Below are 17,830 nucleotides of genomic sequence, written 5' to 3'. Positions count from 1 at the left end.
CTTTGGGACCCATAATTTCAAGAAGAGTGTTTTGTGACTTACTTCCCTCCTGGGAGGCACAGCTGCCTTCCTATGAAGGTGTCTTCCACAACTGTGTGTTCTGCTAATTGAATCAGTTCCTCAGGATTGGACACTATTGCAATTTTTAGAGGGATTCTAGCCCAACAATTCTTTATTATCCTCTTAATCTCTCCATTAGCTTTGGAAAGTCTTTCTTCTTTCATTGAAAATGACGCTGCCTTCTTTTACATCCTCACTCTTTTTCTTCTTTTTGCTGCTTCATCTTCTTCTCCCTGCCTCTTGAATATTTATGATTCCCATAATGGCATTACATTTTAAAGTCTTTCTTTAAATAAACTTTTAAACCTTAGGATAGATTTAGATTTACAGAAAAGTTGTGAAGATAGGTAGAGAGTTCCCATCTACCCTTATGATTAATATCTTACATTAGTATGGTATATTTGTCACAATTAATTGACCCAAATTGATACATTATTAACTAAAGTCCCGATTTTATTGAGATTTCTTTTGGTCTTTATTCAGTCTTTTTTCTGTTCCAGGAACTTGAGGTCTGTTTTTATTTCATGCTTCCTCTGAATCCCCCTCCAGTTCCTGGGAACTCGCCTATGTTATCTTAAACTTCAATCTATCTTTCCATTTCAGACACCTTCCTGGTTGTATAATGTAGTGCCATGTATTCTGCTTCATCCATGTTATTCCTTCTCTTGGAATGTTCAGCCCACTGCTTAACTTTTATAACACACCTTAACTTTTATAACACACCTAATCTCCATCTTATCCATTAGAATCTAGCTTAAAAACAAACTTAGTCCATATTTTTTCGACACCCCATCTCTTTAAGCAGAGTGGAGTGTTCTATTACTTCTAATTCCACAGAATTTAATGATAGCATTCATCACACTATAATATAGTTACTTCTCTATAAGCCTGCTTCCTCTGAAAGTCAAACATCTTATTCTGTCTAGGCTGCTGTAACAAAAATGCCATAGATTGGGTGGCTTAAACAACAAACATCTATTTCTCACAGCTCCCGAGGCTGACAAGTTCAACCAACACACCATCAGATTTGACGTCTGATGAGCGCACTCTTCCTGGTTTTCAGATCTGCCTGTGTCTTCTTGTGGCAGAGGGGACAAGAGAATTCTCTGGGGTCTCTTTTATAAGGGCACTAAGCCATTCCTAAGGACTCTGCCCTCATGACCTAATCACTTTCCAAAGGCCCAGCATCCTAATACCATCACATTGGGCATTAAGATTTAACATATGAATTTTGAGGGGACACAAACATTCAGTCCATAACTTCAGGCAACCCCTCCAAGTCACAAACTACGTATGACTCACGTGGCATTGTGCATAATAACTAGCAGAAAGAGCCTTATGATACGCTTGTTGAGTTAAATTTTGTAATTTTCAGTAAAATAGAACCTTTCCTTTCCTCACTTTAATTCTAAACAGTTCACTAACAGAACTCTACCTAAGTCTCATATACTGTTAAAAAGTAAAAATGAATCATTTTTATGAGCCACACTCTTCTTTGTTCACCCCATGGACAATGTGCCCCCAGGACACTAATGAATGCTGTTCCTGAGGCCAATCGCTGACTGTGCAGGGCACGGACAGTTTGGCGCCTGAGCAAGACAGTGCAAGGGAAAGTAATGATATGAAAACAGCAGTGTTCATTTTAGCTCTTGCTGTAAAATAAGAAGAAAACAAATCAACGTCTTTCCCTCTGGGAGTTAGTGAATAAACTTCTTAATAAAGTCTGAAATATGTTTCTTCACTCAGTTTCCAGAGGGGAAATAGCATTTTTATAAATCAGTTTAATTTCTCTAAGTTTCTAAACCACCAATCCTATCTTTTATGGGAACTCAACCAATCTAGTTGAAGCCAGTGGGTGTTGAGTATACAGGATAGGGGAAAAAACTGTGGGCTAAATCCATCAGTAAAAATACCCTGTAGTGAAAAACTGCTTTGCATAGGAAGATTTGCAAATAAGTTATTTGAAAAGTTGACACTTTCTATTAAAGGGGACTTTATAGGTGAACTGGATTGTTGTTAAAACCCTACTGATGGTAGGGAAGATGAAGTTAGAGCTAGTTGGTGAATAGCATACCGTGCCATGAATTAAATTCTAGGGATTAAGATTCATGTTGGAGTAACTTAGCCAAGGTGACAGAAATAGCAGTAGCCAAAATTTTCGTGGAGATCAACGTCTTTATAAAACAATGATGGTCAAAGTCAAGAGAATGATATTCAAAAGGCATATCCTGATATGAGCTACCTTAGAGATGAAAAGAAATCCAAGAGATGGGAGCCGAGCCATGGAATAAAATCACAGCAAAATCCGGAATAAAGCAAGGCCCTTAAGTGATTACATTAAATATTTTGCCTAATAGGCCACAGATCAATGCAAGGTTTGACCAGCATGATCTGCTCCCGAGAGGCCATGCTCTTGTGCAGAATGAATCACTCTGCGTTCTCACGAGCCCGGCTTGCTTTCTACCGACCCTCGTGGAACAGCCCGGCAAAGCGGACAGAAGATTAGTTACAGTTAGTAGGCTCAGTGACGTTTTGTAGGGCACTTCTGAGAAGCTGAATCCGTGGGCTTCAGATGCAATTAGGAGCAATAGCAGCATCGTGGCTCACCACAAATACAGAGATTTAGGTCCCCAGAGAGAGCAACATATAAAGAAAAGCCAAAAATTCAATTCTTTGTTTTAAGAAGGTAATTCAATACTCTGAGAAGAATTTGTTTCCAGAGATACTGAAACCTTTTTTGGTGTCTGTGGGATGTACAATAATGGATAATAGTTCCACACAGTGATACGAAACTATAAGATTAAAATTAGTCCAGAGCTAAGTTCAGTGGAGTTGGCCTAGTTGAGACTATACCATGAATGTATTAGCTGTGACTGAGGAATGAGTAGTCACCACGTCTGAGGAAATGGTCAGTGGGGCGGGGAATGGGGCGAGAGACTGAAAAGTTAAAAACTGGCTTTAGAGACATCTTTGAGCAGAAAGTGGCAGGGGTCTCAGGTTTTTTGCAGCTAAGCTCCTCACAGCTCTAATAACAATTCCCTCCTCTCCTAGGCACACCTGAAAATGGAAATGACCAGTAAGTAATGCTACATCATTGTTTTCTTCTAGAAGCTCTGACCCTGTCATTTATATAGAGGAAAGTATTGATCCTCTACTCATACTTCTTCGGGTTTTTCAAGCATTTTGCAGAAGGCATAGTATATGGGGTTTGGCTACCTATTTGTCAGAGAGCTCTCAAGTATGAGAAATTCCAACAACTGGCTCTTAATCTTGGGTAAAGTGGTGAAATCAGAAATCAAAAGTTGCCCAAAAAATCATAGAAAAACATAGCTAGAGTTTTAAAATAGTTTTCCCATTGAAATTTTCAATATGCTTCTCACAATTAGGGAAAAATCATGCCTGCACCTTGAGACAGCTCTGAGTGGCTTTACTTTAACAACAGATGGTTATTTTGCTTCGACTTTACTAAAACAAACAAAGCAGTTGTTAGCAGTCCTACCAACTGTTACAATCAAGGTACTGCAAAGGGACAAACTATTTTAATGTCAAAACCAAATTCTGTGGTTAAGTTTTCTGTGTTGACCTGACTTTGTAGCCCTTTTTGTGGGTGTTTTTGTATATTCATTGGGATGTGAACTTTAAGAATAATGTCCCAGGCTTCCCTGGTGGCACAGCGGTTGAGAGTCCGCCTGCCGATGGGGACACGGGTTCGTGCCCTGGTCCAGGAAGATCCCACATGCCGTGGAGTGGCTGGGCCCGTGAGCCATGGCCGCTGAGCCTGCGCGTCCGGAGCCTGTGCTCCGCAACGGGAGAGGCCACAACAGTGAGAGGCCCGCGTACTGAAGAAAAAAAAAAAAAAAAAAGAATAATGTCCCTACACCACCTACCATTCTTAATTAAAAGTAGAGGTTCTTGAGATGTCCAAGGAGAGGAATTGGGGTTTGAAACTATTTTGAGTCTGAGAAGGGATAGGTGGGAACTCTTGTTGAAATAGACAGTTCAGACACTATACTGCAGTATCCATGACCTCATGAAAAGGAATTACCCAGAACTCAGATCAGTCCAAAAGGTTTGGAAACATTTCTATGTCTTCCCCTCACAATTAGGAAGTGGAAGCATGTGCAACATGGACCTCATGACAGGTGGGTTTTTTTTGTTTGTTTTTTTCGGCTGTGCCGCTCGGCATGAGGGATGTTAGTTCTCCCACCAGGGATCGAACCTGTGCCCCCTGCATCGGGATCGCGGAGTCTTAACCACTGGACTGCCAGGGAAGTCCCTACGTGACCCATCTTGATGTTTAATTTAGCTGATGATCATCACCATAACAGAATAACAGAGATTTATTGGCTTGATTCCAGAAATGAAAGTGCTATAAAAGTATATGTGTCTGTACATGAAGAAACACAAGTTTTGCCATAGAAACACACAAAAATATATATGCACGTGTATATTCTTCTTTCTGTTTGTATCATGTTTACTTTCCTTCACAGATATGTAATGCTAATTACTGTGGCGCTAACTTAATGTTTTCTGTTTCCAAATAGACCTCAGTCCGATAAAGAGAGTGTGAAGCTTCTCACTGTTAAGACAATTTCTCATGAGTCTGGTAAGCTCCCAGATTGTCGATTAGATGAAAAATGGTTATTTCAAAATCTAACTTGGATTTTGTTCATGTGAACATAACCAAAAAGCATAACTTCTCTAGAAAAACTCAATCATTAACTCCCAAGAAATACAAAATTCTCCTATGAAGAAAAGATGAGCCCTAGAAATATCATTTTTGGTAAGATTATTAGACTCTCTGGCTTTTGGAGGTTGCATGCAGATGTGTTCTAAAGAATGGGTGGTGACTAGAGGCATTGTCTATTCTGCAGTAGTGGCAGAAAAAACACTAAGTATGCCGCAGGGTTTTTTTTTAAAGTATTGCTGTTGTTTTGTTTCATTTTTGGTAATGGCTGTGTACAGTCAACCGGAACTAGGATTCATCAGTTAAAATGTATATCATATTTTATATCACTTCAAATACTTTAATTGAGCTTCTCAGTAAGGACAAAATACAATTTCCTACTGATAAAATTTACATTTCTTTTTTCTAGTTTCTTAGGTTTTGATTTTGTTTGGTTTGCAATCTAAAAAGATTTTCAAAATACAGCTATGATTTGTATGAATTATATTTGTATCGAAAGCAATGAAAAATGAGATGCTAGATAGTTTTTAAAAATTAAAAAAACACAGATTACATTTTTGTTTTGAGTAAACAAAATATTTAAAACATCAATATGACCAAAAAAATAAAAAGTATATAAATAAAAAGTAATTATGAGTTTTATGAAACAACCTATGTGGCTCTAATTTAAATATCAAGTTACATCAAGACATTTACTATATTCAGTCCCCCCAATTTTACCTATACAAAATACTCCCACAATACATATGTTATGTGAAGTGAGAGCTATCAGATGATAAACATTATAAATATGTTGCAAAAAACGATTTTGTAAAACAAAAGGCTATAAATATAGTCCCAATTGAAGAGCAAGATATCAAAGGCTGAATAAGGTCCCCATTTCAGGTAGGAGATTCTAACTGGAACAAATTACAACAGATAAACAAAAGAGGTTGAAAAGCAAGGGCACCCAAAATCTGCAACGACATGGCCAAATCCCTCATGGGAGCCATTTTCTCTTAAGAGAGACTTTCATTCTTGTATCTCTTACACATTTCTTTATTCCCACACTGTTCTCTTGAAGGTAACCATATGAATGAATGAATGAAAGAGTAAAATTCCTCCACAGGATAATTGGAAACCACTCACCAGTTTCTCCTGGCTGTTTACCAGCCTTGACTAAGTAGCTGAGCCTATTCTACTTGGTCAAGGAAAACCTCCAGGCAAGGAGACTAAACGTGGACCAGTCCTGAGTAAGGTTATGAAGGACCCAGAGTGCGACTACACCATTTATCAAGAAAAGTTCTCAGAATCTGCCTGTGACTTGTGAGCAGCATGACAACCTGTAATTTCATGCACGCTCCTTTATCCCCTCGGGATTTAAACCGAACACTCGGCAGCTTCTGGGGGTCTCCAAGCTGTGGACCAGAAGCCTCCGTATAGGAGCCCTTGGCTCTCCTGGTGAGGAGGGGCCTGAGATCAGGACCACCTGCTCTGCTCCCTGTGTCTACCAGAGAAATGACAATTGACACCAGAATCGCGGCTTTCAGGAGGGGAAATCCACAGAGAAACCTTGTGTTTCTTGGTTGCAAATTTGCTTTCTGATTCTTCTTCAAGGCCCAAGGATAATTCTGTGTAAGCTACTCTCTCCCACCCTCATACTAACTGCAATAATAAGTGGGTAGATCACGGTGGGATAGTTAAGAAGACCCTGAACTACCCAAAGTTCCTTTTCTTCATAAGTAGCTTTTCAGGTCATAGGTCTAAGGAGGAAATATTACTATGGAAATAATAAGATCTAGTCTCTGGTACTTTTATTTCTGCCAACCTCAAGTTAGGAAGCACACTTCTTTTAAGAAAATAATCTCTCAAAAGTCAACCTAGCTGATTATAGAAAATATTTGGTAATAGGGGAAAACTAAAACGGGTGACTCTGAGTTGATTTCAGTAGCCTAGAACTGATAATCTAAAACAATGCCCTCCAAATTCTCTTTGTACTACCACAGTTTTTATTAAAGTCTGTCCACCATTAACAGGATTTGATGGTTCCTGAAACACCTGCAAACAAATCTCTTTCTACCTTCTTTCAAAACTTATTCAAACATGCTTTCGTTATAAAATTATGCTCACCACACTCAATAGAAATTACATTATTATAATTATTTTCACTTAAATATCTCTTCCCTAATAGTGACATCATTCTAAAATATAACTAGAATAGTCTGAAATGATTAGGTTTTATATAAGTTCACAGGTTTAGCCTAAATTTCCACTATCTCCTATATAAAAATGTTTAAATAGTTAAAAACTACAGAAAAAGAATTTGATAGAATATGTGACTATTCACCACTCAGAACTGATGATTGTTATATATTTCATATTATGTGCTACATGGCCTAAGGGACATAGTATTAATTAATGCACCAATGTGGGTAACAACATGAAATTTGAGATTCAATGGTCTTAAGAATTCATTGGATTGGTCAGTATGTCAATTTATAAACTCTGGTCTTATATCTCAAAATCAATTTTGCCATCTTAGAGGTCAATATATCATGTTTCCAAGGAAACAGAGCTCTGCAGCAACTCACCTTCAGGGGAATGCCAGTGGATGCTAAATTTTCTGGGTTTCTACAAGCCTCTACGTGTAATGGCTATTGTTCTGAGTATTTTCTCTGGACAAGACAGTTCCTTGCCTCAAGTCCTCCTCCTCTAATTGGCCATGGTGTTCATCCATCCACACTTCCTGCTTCTTCTAAATACGTTCTTTCTCAAGCAGGGTTCTTCCGTTGAAAATGTGGCCCATAATGTTTAACATTTGATTATTTCAATTGGGAGCTTTCTTTAATGTAAAAGAGAAAGCCTACTAGGGTATACACAAGAACGTGCTTTCAGAAAAAAATGAGCACCAAACATAGCAGATCACGGAGTCCTTTATGAGAACATATAAGATGCCACTCAGGTTTAGTAAGAAGTCTTGCCAAGTTAAACATCCTCATGATTTACTACAAAATATACATGTGACATGATGCATTTTAAAGATGATTCCCACTTACACCACTCCTCAGAAAGTTAATGTACATTATCTCATTTTTAACATGTAAGGCTATACAAATACGAAGAAAATGGCCTAAATTAAGGAATACATGATTCCACAAGAGAAAGAAAATACTGTATCACTGAATTTAATTTCAAAGCGTCACTTGGTTTTGAACTATTTGGAGGAAGAAAAAGCAGATCTGAATCCATTTATAATTTTCCTTTGCTTAGAAAACTCTGATAAGTTTTAATTACTTAAGATTAAGTTCCAACACTTCAGCACGTCTGCAAGGCCTTTCATGATGTGCCAGATGGCACTTGCTCAAATTCTGAGCCACTGAATAACATGTACTTCCCAGATGTCACTCATCTCCTATCCTCTGTGTTCCTCACTGAGCTCAAGCTCTTTTGAAGGAGGAGACAGCACCTTGGTCTCCTTTGTCACTCCCACCTCCCCTCCTACGCATTGTGGTAATTACATATTATTCATATATTATTAGTATACTAATACTAATTAGTATGTTATGGTAATTACTCATTAAATGTACAGTTACTTTTCTGTTTATTTATGTTTTACAAACGTTCATTAACAACTGGAAATGAACAACTGGAAAGATGAGGGAAAGATTCATAGATGTATAAAACCATACAGAGATTCGGCATCTGTCTTCACAGCCCTTCAATAGTTGTTGCGTCAATCTCTGCATTTACACCAAGGCTTCCTTGACTGTCCCAACTGTACGTGGTCTTTCTCTCCTCTAACTGTTGATTGGCAAGTCAGCACGCACTACTGCCTTGAATATCTCTTCGTGGCTTAAACTGCCATTTTAATATCTGACCACATTATGCATAATGGAGAATGGGGGAAAATGGAGAATAGAAAAGAATTTAAAATTACTTATGAGAGAAAACCTTGATATGATCAGTATTGGCATTTGGTGTATTTCTTTCCAGTTGTTTTTTTCTAGGTGTATATGTACTTTGTTTGCCTTTACCGTATATATCATTACTGTAACTGTTATTTGAATCATATGGTTATTGAATCTTTCCACACTTTCTATTCCCAGTTAGACAGACTTTGGGAGGTATTAAGAATTGAAGTTTTTCATATGATTTGTTTTACATGACTCTGGCAGACAGTAGGGGTTCAATAAATGTTTCTTTTGTTTACTTCTTATTCCTGTACTTTATAGCCATGGATTCCAGGACATGCTGTGCTTTTTGTTAAATAAACAATAGTGAGCAAAGGGCTATAGCGGGTCAGGGGCTTGTGAGGGCTGTTGCTCTGAGCCTGACATTTTTTGAAGCAGAAGACTTAAGGATCTCTTGAAGGGGAGCCCTAGGTTTGTTCTTCTTAGGTCTCTGGTACTATCTACTATCGCCATGACAGTGCAGGTAACGGGTGACATCAATGGAGTCCCCAGAAGACTTGTTTCCTAGCTGGCAGATAAAAGCTGGAGCAAAACAATGACATTTGTTCTCAAAGCTGGACGCTTGGACCCATACTGCTTTTGTATAATGTGACTGCTGTTGTTACTTGAATCTACATGAAAGACACAGGTAATGTGAAATGCTTTGAACACAAATCCAAGAGCAAGTAAAAATGCTTGGGGGCTTCCCTGGTGACGCAGTGGTTAAGAATCCGCCTGCCAATGCAGGGGACACGGGTTCGAGCCCTGGGCCGGGAAGGTCCCACATGCCGCGGAGCAACTAAGCCCATGTGCCACAACTACTGAGCCCGCGCACCTACAGCCCGTGCTCTGCAACAACAGAAGCCACTGCAGTGAGAAGCCTGAGCACCACAATGAAAAGTAGCCCCTGCTCGCCGCAACTAGAGAAAGCCCCCGTGCAGCAACGAAGACCCAATGTAGCCAAAAATAAATTAAATAAATAAATTTTTAAAAAAATGCTTGGAGCCTCTCAGCTCCCCATCATCCTAAGTTAATATTTATCTTTATATTGATGATGGAATAACATGGTTATTTTGAGCAATGTTCCCTGTGCTGCTTTGTACGTCACCAAAGTATTCATGTTGGCCTATAAATTCATTTTCACAAAACTCTCACTGAATTATTTAAACAAAGGACCCTAGAATGTTTTCCTGATAAAATGGCATTTTAAATATATGATGTAGTTTTGCTCAGGCACAGCCAGCTTATGGAACAAGCAAAATTCAATAACTTATTCCCTAGGGCGCCTCTCTTGCTATCACCTCCCAACTCACACCCCCTATCTGCAGGGAGTGAGTTAGCATTGCTCCTCTAGGGTAAAAATAAACAATGGCCGAATAAAGCTCATAAATCTTGGTGAACAATTTCCAGGCAATACCAAGAGGTAAGTTGTGGCTCTAATGACGTTCTTGAAGGGAAATTGGACTTTCCTTGAAAAACAGAAAACAAGCCAAGAAACTTTTATTTTCATCGTTATTCACTTTCTGAGCTTATAGATCAAAGCATATCTTCTGCTTTTAGGTGAGCACTCTGCACAAGGAAAAACCAAGAACTGACAGCTTGATGAATCCTCTCCACACCTGGGCAATAAATATGTAAGTTCCCTAATTCCACTCACTGAGATACTCATTAATATCTGTTTTGTTAGCCTGCTGCAGCTCAGATTATTTTTAAAGACTTTTATAACCTGAAAAGTTAATAGCTTGTGTCAGTTAAACCATCATTTTCTATTTGTCTAAAAACAAACTCTAAGAACATTTGCCAGAGAAATAAATGTCTTGGGGGCTGAAGAAGATTCTTCCAGTTGCCCTGCCTACCTCAGGAATGATACAATTCCTCCTTTCTGCCTGTTCGTAATGTTTCCTCATAGATGTAGTTTGCCTCTGCCTGGGTCAGCATATATATACTTAACAGTGGCAGTTAGACAGGGTTCTATTGCTAAGGAAGATTTGCAGGACCCAAAATGACAGTAAAAAAAAAAAAAAATAGTATATGACATAGGAGCTGCATTAAGGTAAGAATGCGCATCACAGCCAAAGGTTGGCTCAGGGAGAGGGGTCCAGAGATGCCAGGTGGGAGGTCCAATTGTCCTCTCTCAGTAAGAACCATACCCAGATGTACTTCCTCTCTGGAGCCAGGAACGATGGATGTGTGCACAAAGTACCTCAAACAAGGTGATCCAAAATGCACTCTCAGCTGGGGCTTCTTATACAGTAAGTCCCCTACATATGAACCTTCAAGTTGCGAACTTTCAAAGATATGAACATGCATTCCATCAACATCAGGCATGAGTGAAATGGCACTCTGTCTCCTATTGCTAACGACCCTTCAGCTCTACCATCTCCCACCTCCTCTCCCTCCTCCAGTCAGTAACTCTTCTTGCCTGTTCACTCGATGCCAGCCCCTGTATGCCAGCTGTTGTACTACTGTACTTTTCAAAGTACCATACTGTGAGAGTAAAAATGTTTCCTTCATTTTTTGTTTTTTTAATGTATTATTTGTGTGAAAAGTATTATAAACCTATGACAGTACAGTACTGTACAGCTGATTGTGTTAGTTGGGTACCTAGGCTAACTTTGTTGGACTTACGAACAAATTGGACTTACGAACACACTCTTGGAACAGAACTCGTTAGTATATAGGGAACTTACAGTACCCAGATGGTCACGTAGGCACATTCTTGCTGTATAACTAGATGAGCGACAGAGCCCTCCATGTGTCTCAATGAGACCAGATGCAAGGTGATCAATCTCATTACATTAATTGTTAATCAATGAATAATTGAAGCCTCTCAAAACTATGATTACAAGCAACTGCTATTCTGTGTGTTCCATTCTTTGACCAGGAGTCAGTGCAATGCAGGTACATGTCTTATTTCAGTAAAACAACTCAGCCCGATTTCAGGCCTGCTGGAATTAACCTTTCCAGCTTAGCATGGGACCGTCTTTTGCTTTTCTAGAATTGGGTAAGAAAAGTTTCTTTTGACTTATTTTTCACAAGCAGCATTGATTAAGTGCCCTCACAATTAGGGTTTGATCATTTTTAGAACCTGCAGAGAAATTTACCCTTTACTTTAGCAACTAATAGTAAAAAAGCAAAAGAACAGATAAATAGGTGTATGCCCAGAATTGGCCTAAACACAATGGTAGTCACTCTGGGTAGCATCCGGGGGGAATATCATTGTTATGCCCACTACCTATGTCTACTTCCCAGCACAAAGACAGTGCTGTTATGGATACTCAGCCAGTGTTTATTGAATAAATGATGCCAGCCATGCTTCTCTGGCCAGGAGCAGGAGACGTAAACAAAGGAGTGTCATCCAGACATGCATCAGTGTCAGAATTTCATCCTTCTCTAGCCAGCAAGGGGTGGGTTAGGATGAGAGGAATCTGGGCCTTTGCCTATCCTTTTGCAATGCACTCTTTCAGATGCAAGATTCAAGAACCTGAGAAGTGTGAGAAATTTGTGGAGACGTGGTCCAGCCCTCTCTAGTATATGGCAAGCTTCCTTCCGTACAAGCTATGGTTTCTTTGCAATCCTGTGGCTAGTAAAAGGATGCCTTCCAGATTGTTAAAATGCTCAGATCTTAGTGACTAATTGTCCAGTTTGGAGGAAGAAGAAGTCTTCTGTTCAGTTGGGAAGAGAAAGAAAGAAGAGTCTCTATGCAGGAGACAGTCTCTATACAGAAGAAAAGGAAGAGTACTGACCCAAACAAGCTCAACAAAATGAATTATTATCCAACTCCCATTCCTTTCAATTTTTGTACTTGAAAAAATATTCCTAGCCTCTAATCTCATGTCTTTTGATTTGCAGAGGTAAATAGCTTCTGTTGCCTTTCTGAGTAATTGTGGGATTACATAACAATGTTCTGAAGAGTAAAGATGAAAGTAATGGGAAGAAACATATTTGAAATTGGTCAGTTCTATTGTCTATTTATCTTACTCTTTTTCAATATATGTCTATTAGCAACCATTGTACTTTAAATGTAGTAACCGCTGAGTAATTGCTTCCTCCTAGAAATCAGATATCACCTAGAAATAAGATATCAACTCAGAAATTCAGGATAAATAGGAATGCATTTATCAGAACTAGAAGTTGAGAAAAGAAATTGAGAAGTCTTTGGATTGGTATGCAACCGCAAACACTGATACGGACACATTCACTCATGTTAAAATTTTTCACCTCAGGATAAATTTCTAGATGTATTTAATGCCTGCTGCTTCGTATAACGATCATCTGTTTTGTGCTGAATGTTACATTTAATGGAATTCCAAAATACCTTTAATCTATGACCCTTGCCCTCTCTGCAAAGCTTTGTCTAGTGAGAACATGAAATCGCACATAAGAAATAAGAAAATAGAGAAAAAAGTTAAAAAGCTATATGGGCATGATTGATACAACTGATCAATTCAATCTAGTTCTAAAATCTCTTAAGACTTTTATGTCAACAAGAGGAAGGTTGATAGGAGTTTCAAAAAATATTATCCTTCACTGCAGATTTATTGCTATATTTAGGGACCATAATTTATTTAGAATAAGAAAATGATTATTTTAGTTTAAGCTTTCCCTGTATAATTCATTTTCCTCCCAGCTACTAGCTGATACCTCCCTCAAAATGGCTGTTAGTGCAAAAGTAACTTGTGGTAAGTTTTGAAGGCCGCTGGAATCAAAGATTAGAGATACATTAGCTGTATGTACTTCTACACATATTTGTGCTCACTTGTAATGCAAATATGCTCTGTTATCTTCTTCTGAGATTAATTCTTTTATGACAAGAAATTATTTTATGACAAAGTGACAAGGAATTGATTTGCTGTTACATAGGACTTCTGCTAAGGCCAGAATTTTTATGCCAAAATGCAGAGCAGGAAAGCACATCCTTTTCTTACTGATGCCAACAAATGGTCTGAACAAATTGGTTAATAACGAGTGTGAAGGGACATTAGCTAATAATATCTATATGGGGAAAATATATAAAAAAACTAAATGTAAAAAAAACTAGAAGAAAAATTTGTTAGGTTGTATTATGTGCCTGATTAAGAATTTTCAGACCAGGAAACAATATAACACAATGGAAATAATAGGAATTCTACTACATCATGACTTAAAATTTCCAAACATAAAAATTATCATAAAGAAAACTATAAATTATAAATCAGGAATATGTTTGTCATAAATATGAGACCAATTCATTAATATTTTAAATATACAAAGACAGTTATACAAATCATAAATTTTTTAAATGAGCAAAGGCCAGGAACAGGCAATTCACAGAGGAGGAAATAAAAATGGTAATATAAAATTATAGAAGAGTTCCTGTACTATTACTAATCAAAAATGGAATTAAGACCAAAAAAATTATAACCTTCAATTACTTGAGTTTTTCTTTTCCTAATTTTTAAAAATCATACTGGTGAAGCAAATAGTATCATATGCTGCATTTGACAGTATAAATTGGATTAACTGGATTAATCTTTCCAAAGAGCAGTTTGGTAATATTCACTAAGAGACTTAAAATATTCACATTTGTCACCTAGTAACTTCACTTTTAGGAAATTTTCAAAAGGAAATTATTTGAAATGTGATTAAAGATTAATATACAAAGAATGGTAGCAAACATTTAGAAACAGCATGTCCAGTGGTATGGAAATTTCAGATAAATTAGGTATGATCCAATCAATGACATTATACAACTAGCAAAAGTGATTATCAAGACAATTTTTAAATTGCATGTAGACATGTCCAAGATATATCTTAAATGAGGGGAAAAACAATTTTAGAACTGAAAAGAAAGTCTTTTGATTGTTCTGAGAGCAATCCTGTGCTTTAGAAGGGAGGAGACCTACTGCCACCTGGCCGCTCCCTCTCCAGTAGGTCTCCTGTCCGTTCTGTTCCAAGCCACCTGCCAGTTTAAGAAGTGAGGGGAGTTTCAGATCAACGAAGAACCAAGGGGCAGCAAGACCAATAACTTGTATGAAAGTCTCATCCCACAGATCCTCAACAAAGTGGAATGTTACCCATTTCTATTTTTCTTGCAGATGCAATTCACTGTACTTCTGTAATTTTCTAAATGATATCCTTGATAATCTAAAAGCATCTTTGTGAACTTCCAGAAAAGCTTAACATGTTCTTCAATTATTTTTCTTACATTTTAAAATGAAGAATGAGGGCTAAAAAGAAAACATCACAAGTAAAGCAAGATTTATTTTCTGATCCTAGTCTATGGCCTTCAACAAATTTCTTTATAATGCTTTGCAGTAGGTTCCACATCTATAAAACCAGGATAGAATGACCTTTTCTCCTAGAACCATTGTGCTTCTTTGCTTATAAAGTGTTGTCAATATGATTAAAGAATCTATCATGGGGGATTCCCTGGTGGCGCAGTGGTTGAGAGCCCGCCTGCCGATGCAGGAGACACGGGTTCGTGCCCCGGTCTGGGAAGATCCCACATGCCGCGGAGCGGCTGGGCCCGTGAGCCATGGCCGCTGAGCCTGCGCGTCCGGAGCCTGTGCTCCGCAACGGGAGAGACCACAGCAGTGAGAGGCCCGCGTACCAAAAAAAAAAAAAAAAGAAATGCCCTGCTTTACAGTCCTTTCCACAGACTAAGACTTGACCTGGATCCTGTGTCCACTCTCTGGTCTTCCAACTGTCCCGCAAGACACAGTAACCGGTGTCCGGCTCCCGCACTGCAAGGCAGCAATGCAACCATCCCTAGCAAAGGCCCTGCCTCACCGATCATAACATGAGGGAGCAAGATGCAGGTCTCCACGCTGGTCCACTGCCCACCCTCACCCCCACCATATCATCCTCCTCCCAGACTCCAGCAAACCACCAGCACTGCCATCTGCAGCACGACAGCACCTACCCTGCCATGCCGGGCATGTGCCCCTTTCCCAATTAAAGCACAGAAGCTTCCATCTCCTGCTGTTTTGGGGCGCCAATACAGAAACTTCTTTCTGTACCGCAAACAAGAACACCCAAAGTAATAAACCAAAGCCCTGACTCTCCTTTCTGTGAAGGAGAAGTGCAGAGTTGCCTGTTCACTCTTCTCCCTGATAAGTACACGGAAGCAAAGCATGAAACTTGCCAATCAATTTCTTAATTACTCACATTGTTACCCCAAGCAACAGACCTCGAACGATGTCGCGTTAGTGATAGGGTGCGGTGAAGTGCTTTAATCAGAAGAGGAGTACGATGAGATTTGTGCTTGAGACACATCACTGAGTGTTCAGTGTGGAAGATTAATTCAACAGGAGTAAGACTGGAAGCGGATAGGTCAGAGGGCTATTTCAGTATTCCCCGGGAAAAGAACAAGGGCTTCACCAGGTCTGCAGATACAGTAGGGATACAGAGGAAGAGGCAGAATAGAATAAAGAAGTGTCTGGAAGGTGACATTCTCCAGAGGTAGGGATTGTGTGAATGTAGGCACTGGGAAAGAACTATTAGGGGTATAGATTATGCCCACACATCTAGCATGAGTGCCTGGATGGATCATGAAGGTAAGAGCAAAGATTGGAATTACGGAGCGAGAGGGAATAGGTTTGGGAGGCAGTCTAGTGGGTTTCCTTTCAGACTTGTTGAGGTTGAAGTGCTTATGAGACATTCCAGTGACTCTACTGGGTGGAAAAATTCAGCTGGTCGCTAACATTTCTTACCAAGAGATGGTGTCCCCCAGCATCTCTACGTCTTCACTTTCTTAGAATCTGACCTTTTTTGTTTCCCCCTTTCCCACCCCACAGGCTTACTCTTCAGCTTCTGTGCTCCACGGTTAGAAAGGGAGAAAGCCCTGTGGATTCAATCCTGACCTCCAATCCTGCTCGCCAGTGTGCACCTGTCCCAATAAAGTGATGTCCAGATGACACGCAATAATCTAAGAGAATCGGAAACCATCCTGGGTCTCTCCTGTCCTTTAAGATGTGAAAAAACACATTACCACATTTTATAGGAACATTCCTAGGGGAGGGGATTTTAGGAGGGGCATCTGTGAGCAGGTAACCTGACAGCCCAGGCAGGTGCCTTCACTGATGAAATGACTGTCCCTTGAGTTTAAAGTTTTCAGAACTAACATTTCTTATCCACGGAGACTTTCCTACTTTCTCAGTGTTCTTTTATTACCTAACGTTTGTATTTATTGTTTTCTACTATGTTAATGCAGGGAACATTTGCAAGTGTATTATTAAATATTGGGTCAAAATCCTGCCATGCCACTTTGTACATAAAGATATTTTATTCATACTTACATGTGTTACTTTTCATGAATAATTGCTGTACTCAACACACTAAAAATATGATAATATGACTGTGAAAATGACAATGATATTGTCTTCCCATAACTATGAGTATTTTTGGATTGATTATTAGACTATGAGAACTCACTAATGAAAGGCATCTAATAAGTGAGAAAGGGACAAAGGATTCACGTATCAGACCCTGTTCAAGGGAAGTCAATTTACCATTTCTTTGGTCTTTCTCTTTGTAATTCACACTATGTGACAAGGATGTAAGGGCATTTATGACACTGTACTGCATTCATTATGAAGATAACAGGACTGTGATTTTTCATAATCGATTTGATTGACACTATCTCTGTGCATTTTTATTTTCTTTTAGAAATGTACTGATTTGTTCTAGCAATCATTCTTAAATCTCCAGTTTGTAGAAACCAACATTTCATAAATACATAATTGTGATATTATTTTTCAGTGTATCACTTTCCTAAAAATACCATATGATTATAGCTGCCGCTCCATCAGGGTCAAATTCTTCTGTTGAAGGCTGAATGATAAACCTTGACCACTCCTTGGACACAAGGGATCAAGACATCATGATGGCTGAAGTTCTGTGGAAAGTTCTGGAACGAAAACGCTGCCAGGGGCAGCTCTTTAACTTTTATGATTGCCTAAGCTGATTTTGGTGCTAGATTATCCTAGTGATACGAGGACAATGTAGTAGAGACAGAGGGTACATTTAAAACTACCTTTTACAATTTATTTTGTTGCAGTGTATTTTAAAATGTTCAGCGTTGAGGAGTATGTGAATAGTCACTTTGGTTTTTGCTCCCTGATGTCTGCACGACTTCTAATCAAGGACACCAAACAAGAATACTTATATTTTT

The 17,830-nt window shown here is 38.9% G+C and overlaps 1 protein-coding gene across 3 annotated transcripts in view; it reads left to right on the top strand.

The window, feature by feature from the left end:
• The window catches only part of EMCN (endomucin), a 93,932-nt gene extending 76,982 nt beyond the window's left edge, over nucleotides 1–16,950 (top strand). The window contains exons 9-13 of one of the 3 annotated variants that reach the window (XR_009540231.1): nucleotides 3,112–3,136; nucleotides 4,605–4,666; nucleotides 10,237–10,310; nucleotides 12,529–12,630; nucleotides 16,455–16,950. Coding sequence is in view for 2 of the 3 variants with exons in the window: in XM_060147631.1 (XP_060003614.1) it covers nucleotides 3,112–3,136; nucleotides 4,605–4,666; nucleotides 10,237–10,271 (122 nt within the window). In the remaining variant the exon portion in view is untranslated. Of the gene's footprint in view, nucleotides 1–3,111; nucleotides 3,137–4,166; nucleotides 4,530–4,604; nucleotides 4,667–10,236; nucleotides 10,311–12,528; nucleotides 12,631–16,454 lie in introns of those variants that run through there. The other 2 variants (XM_060147631.1, XM_060147632.1) reach the window with 2 other exon arrangements.
• The last annotated feature ends 880 nt before the right edge of the window (nucleotides 16,951–17,830 follow it).

This window comes from Lagenorhynchus albirostris, chromosome 4, assembly GCF_949774975.1.
Source record: "Lagenorhynchus albirostris chromosome 4, mLagAlb1.1, whole genome shotgun sequence".
NCBI classification, from domain to species: domain Eukaryota; kingdom Metazoa; phylum Chordata; class Mammalia; order Artiodactyla; family Delphinidae; genus Lagenorhynchus; species Lagenorhynchus albirostris.
This window is presented reverse-complemented; position numbering and strand designations above follow the sequence as displayed.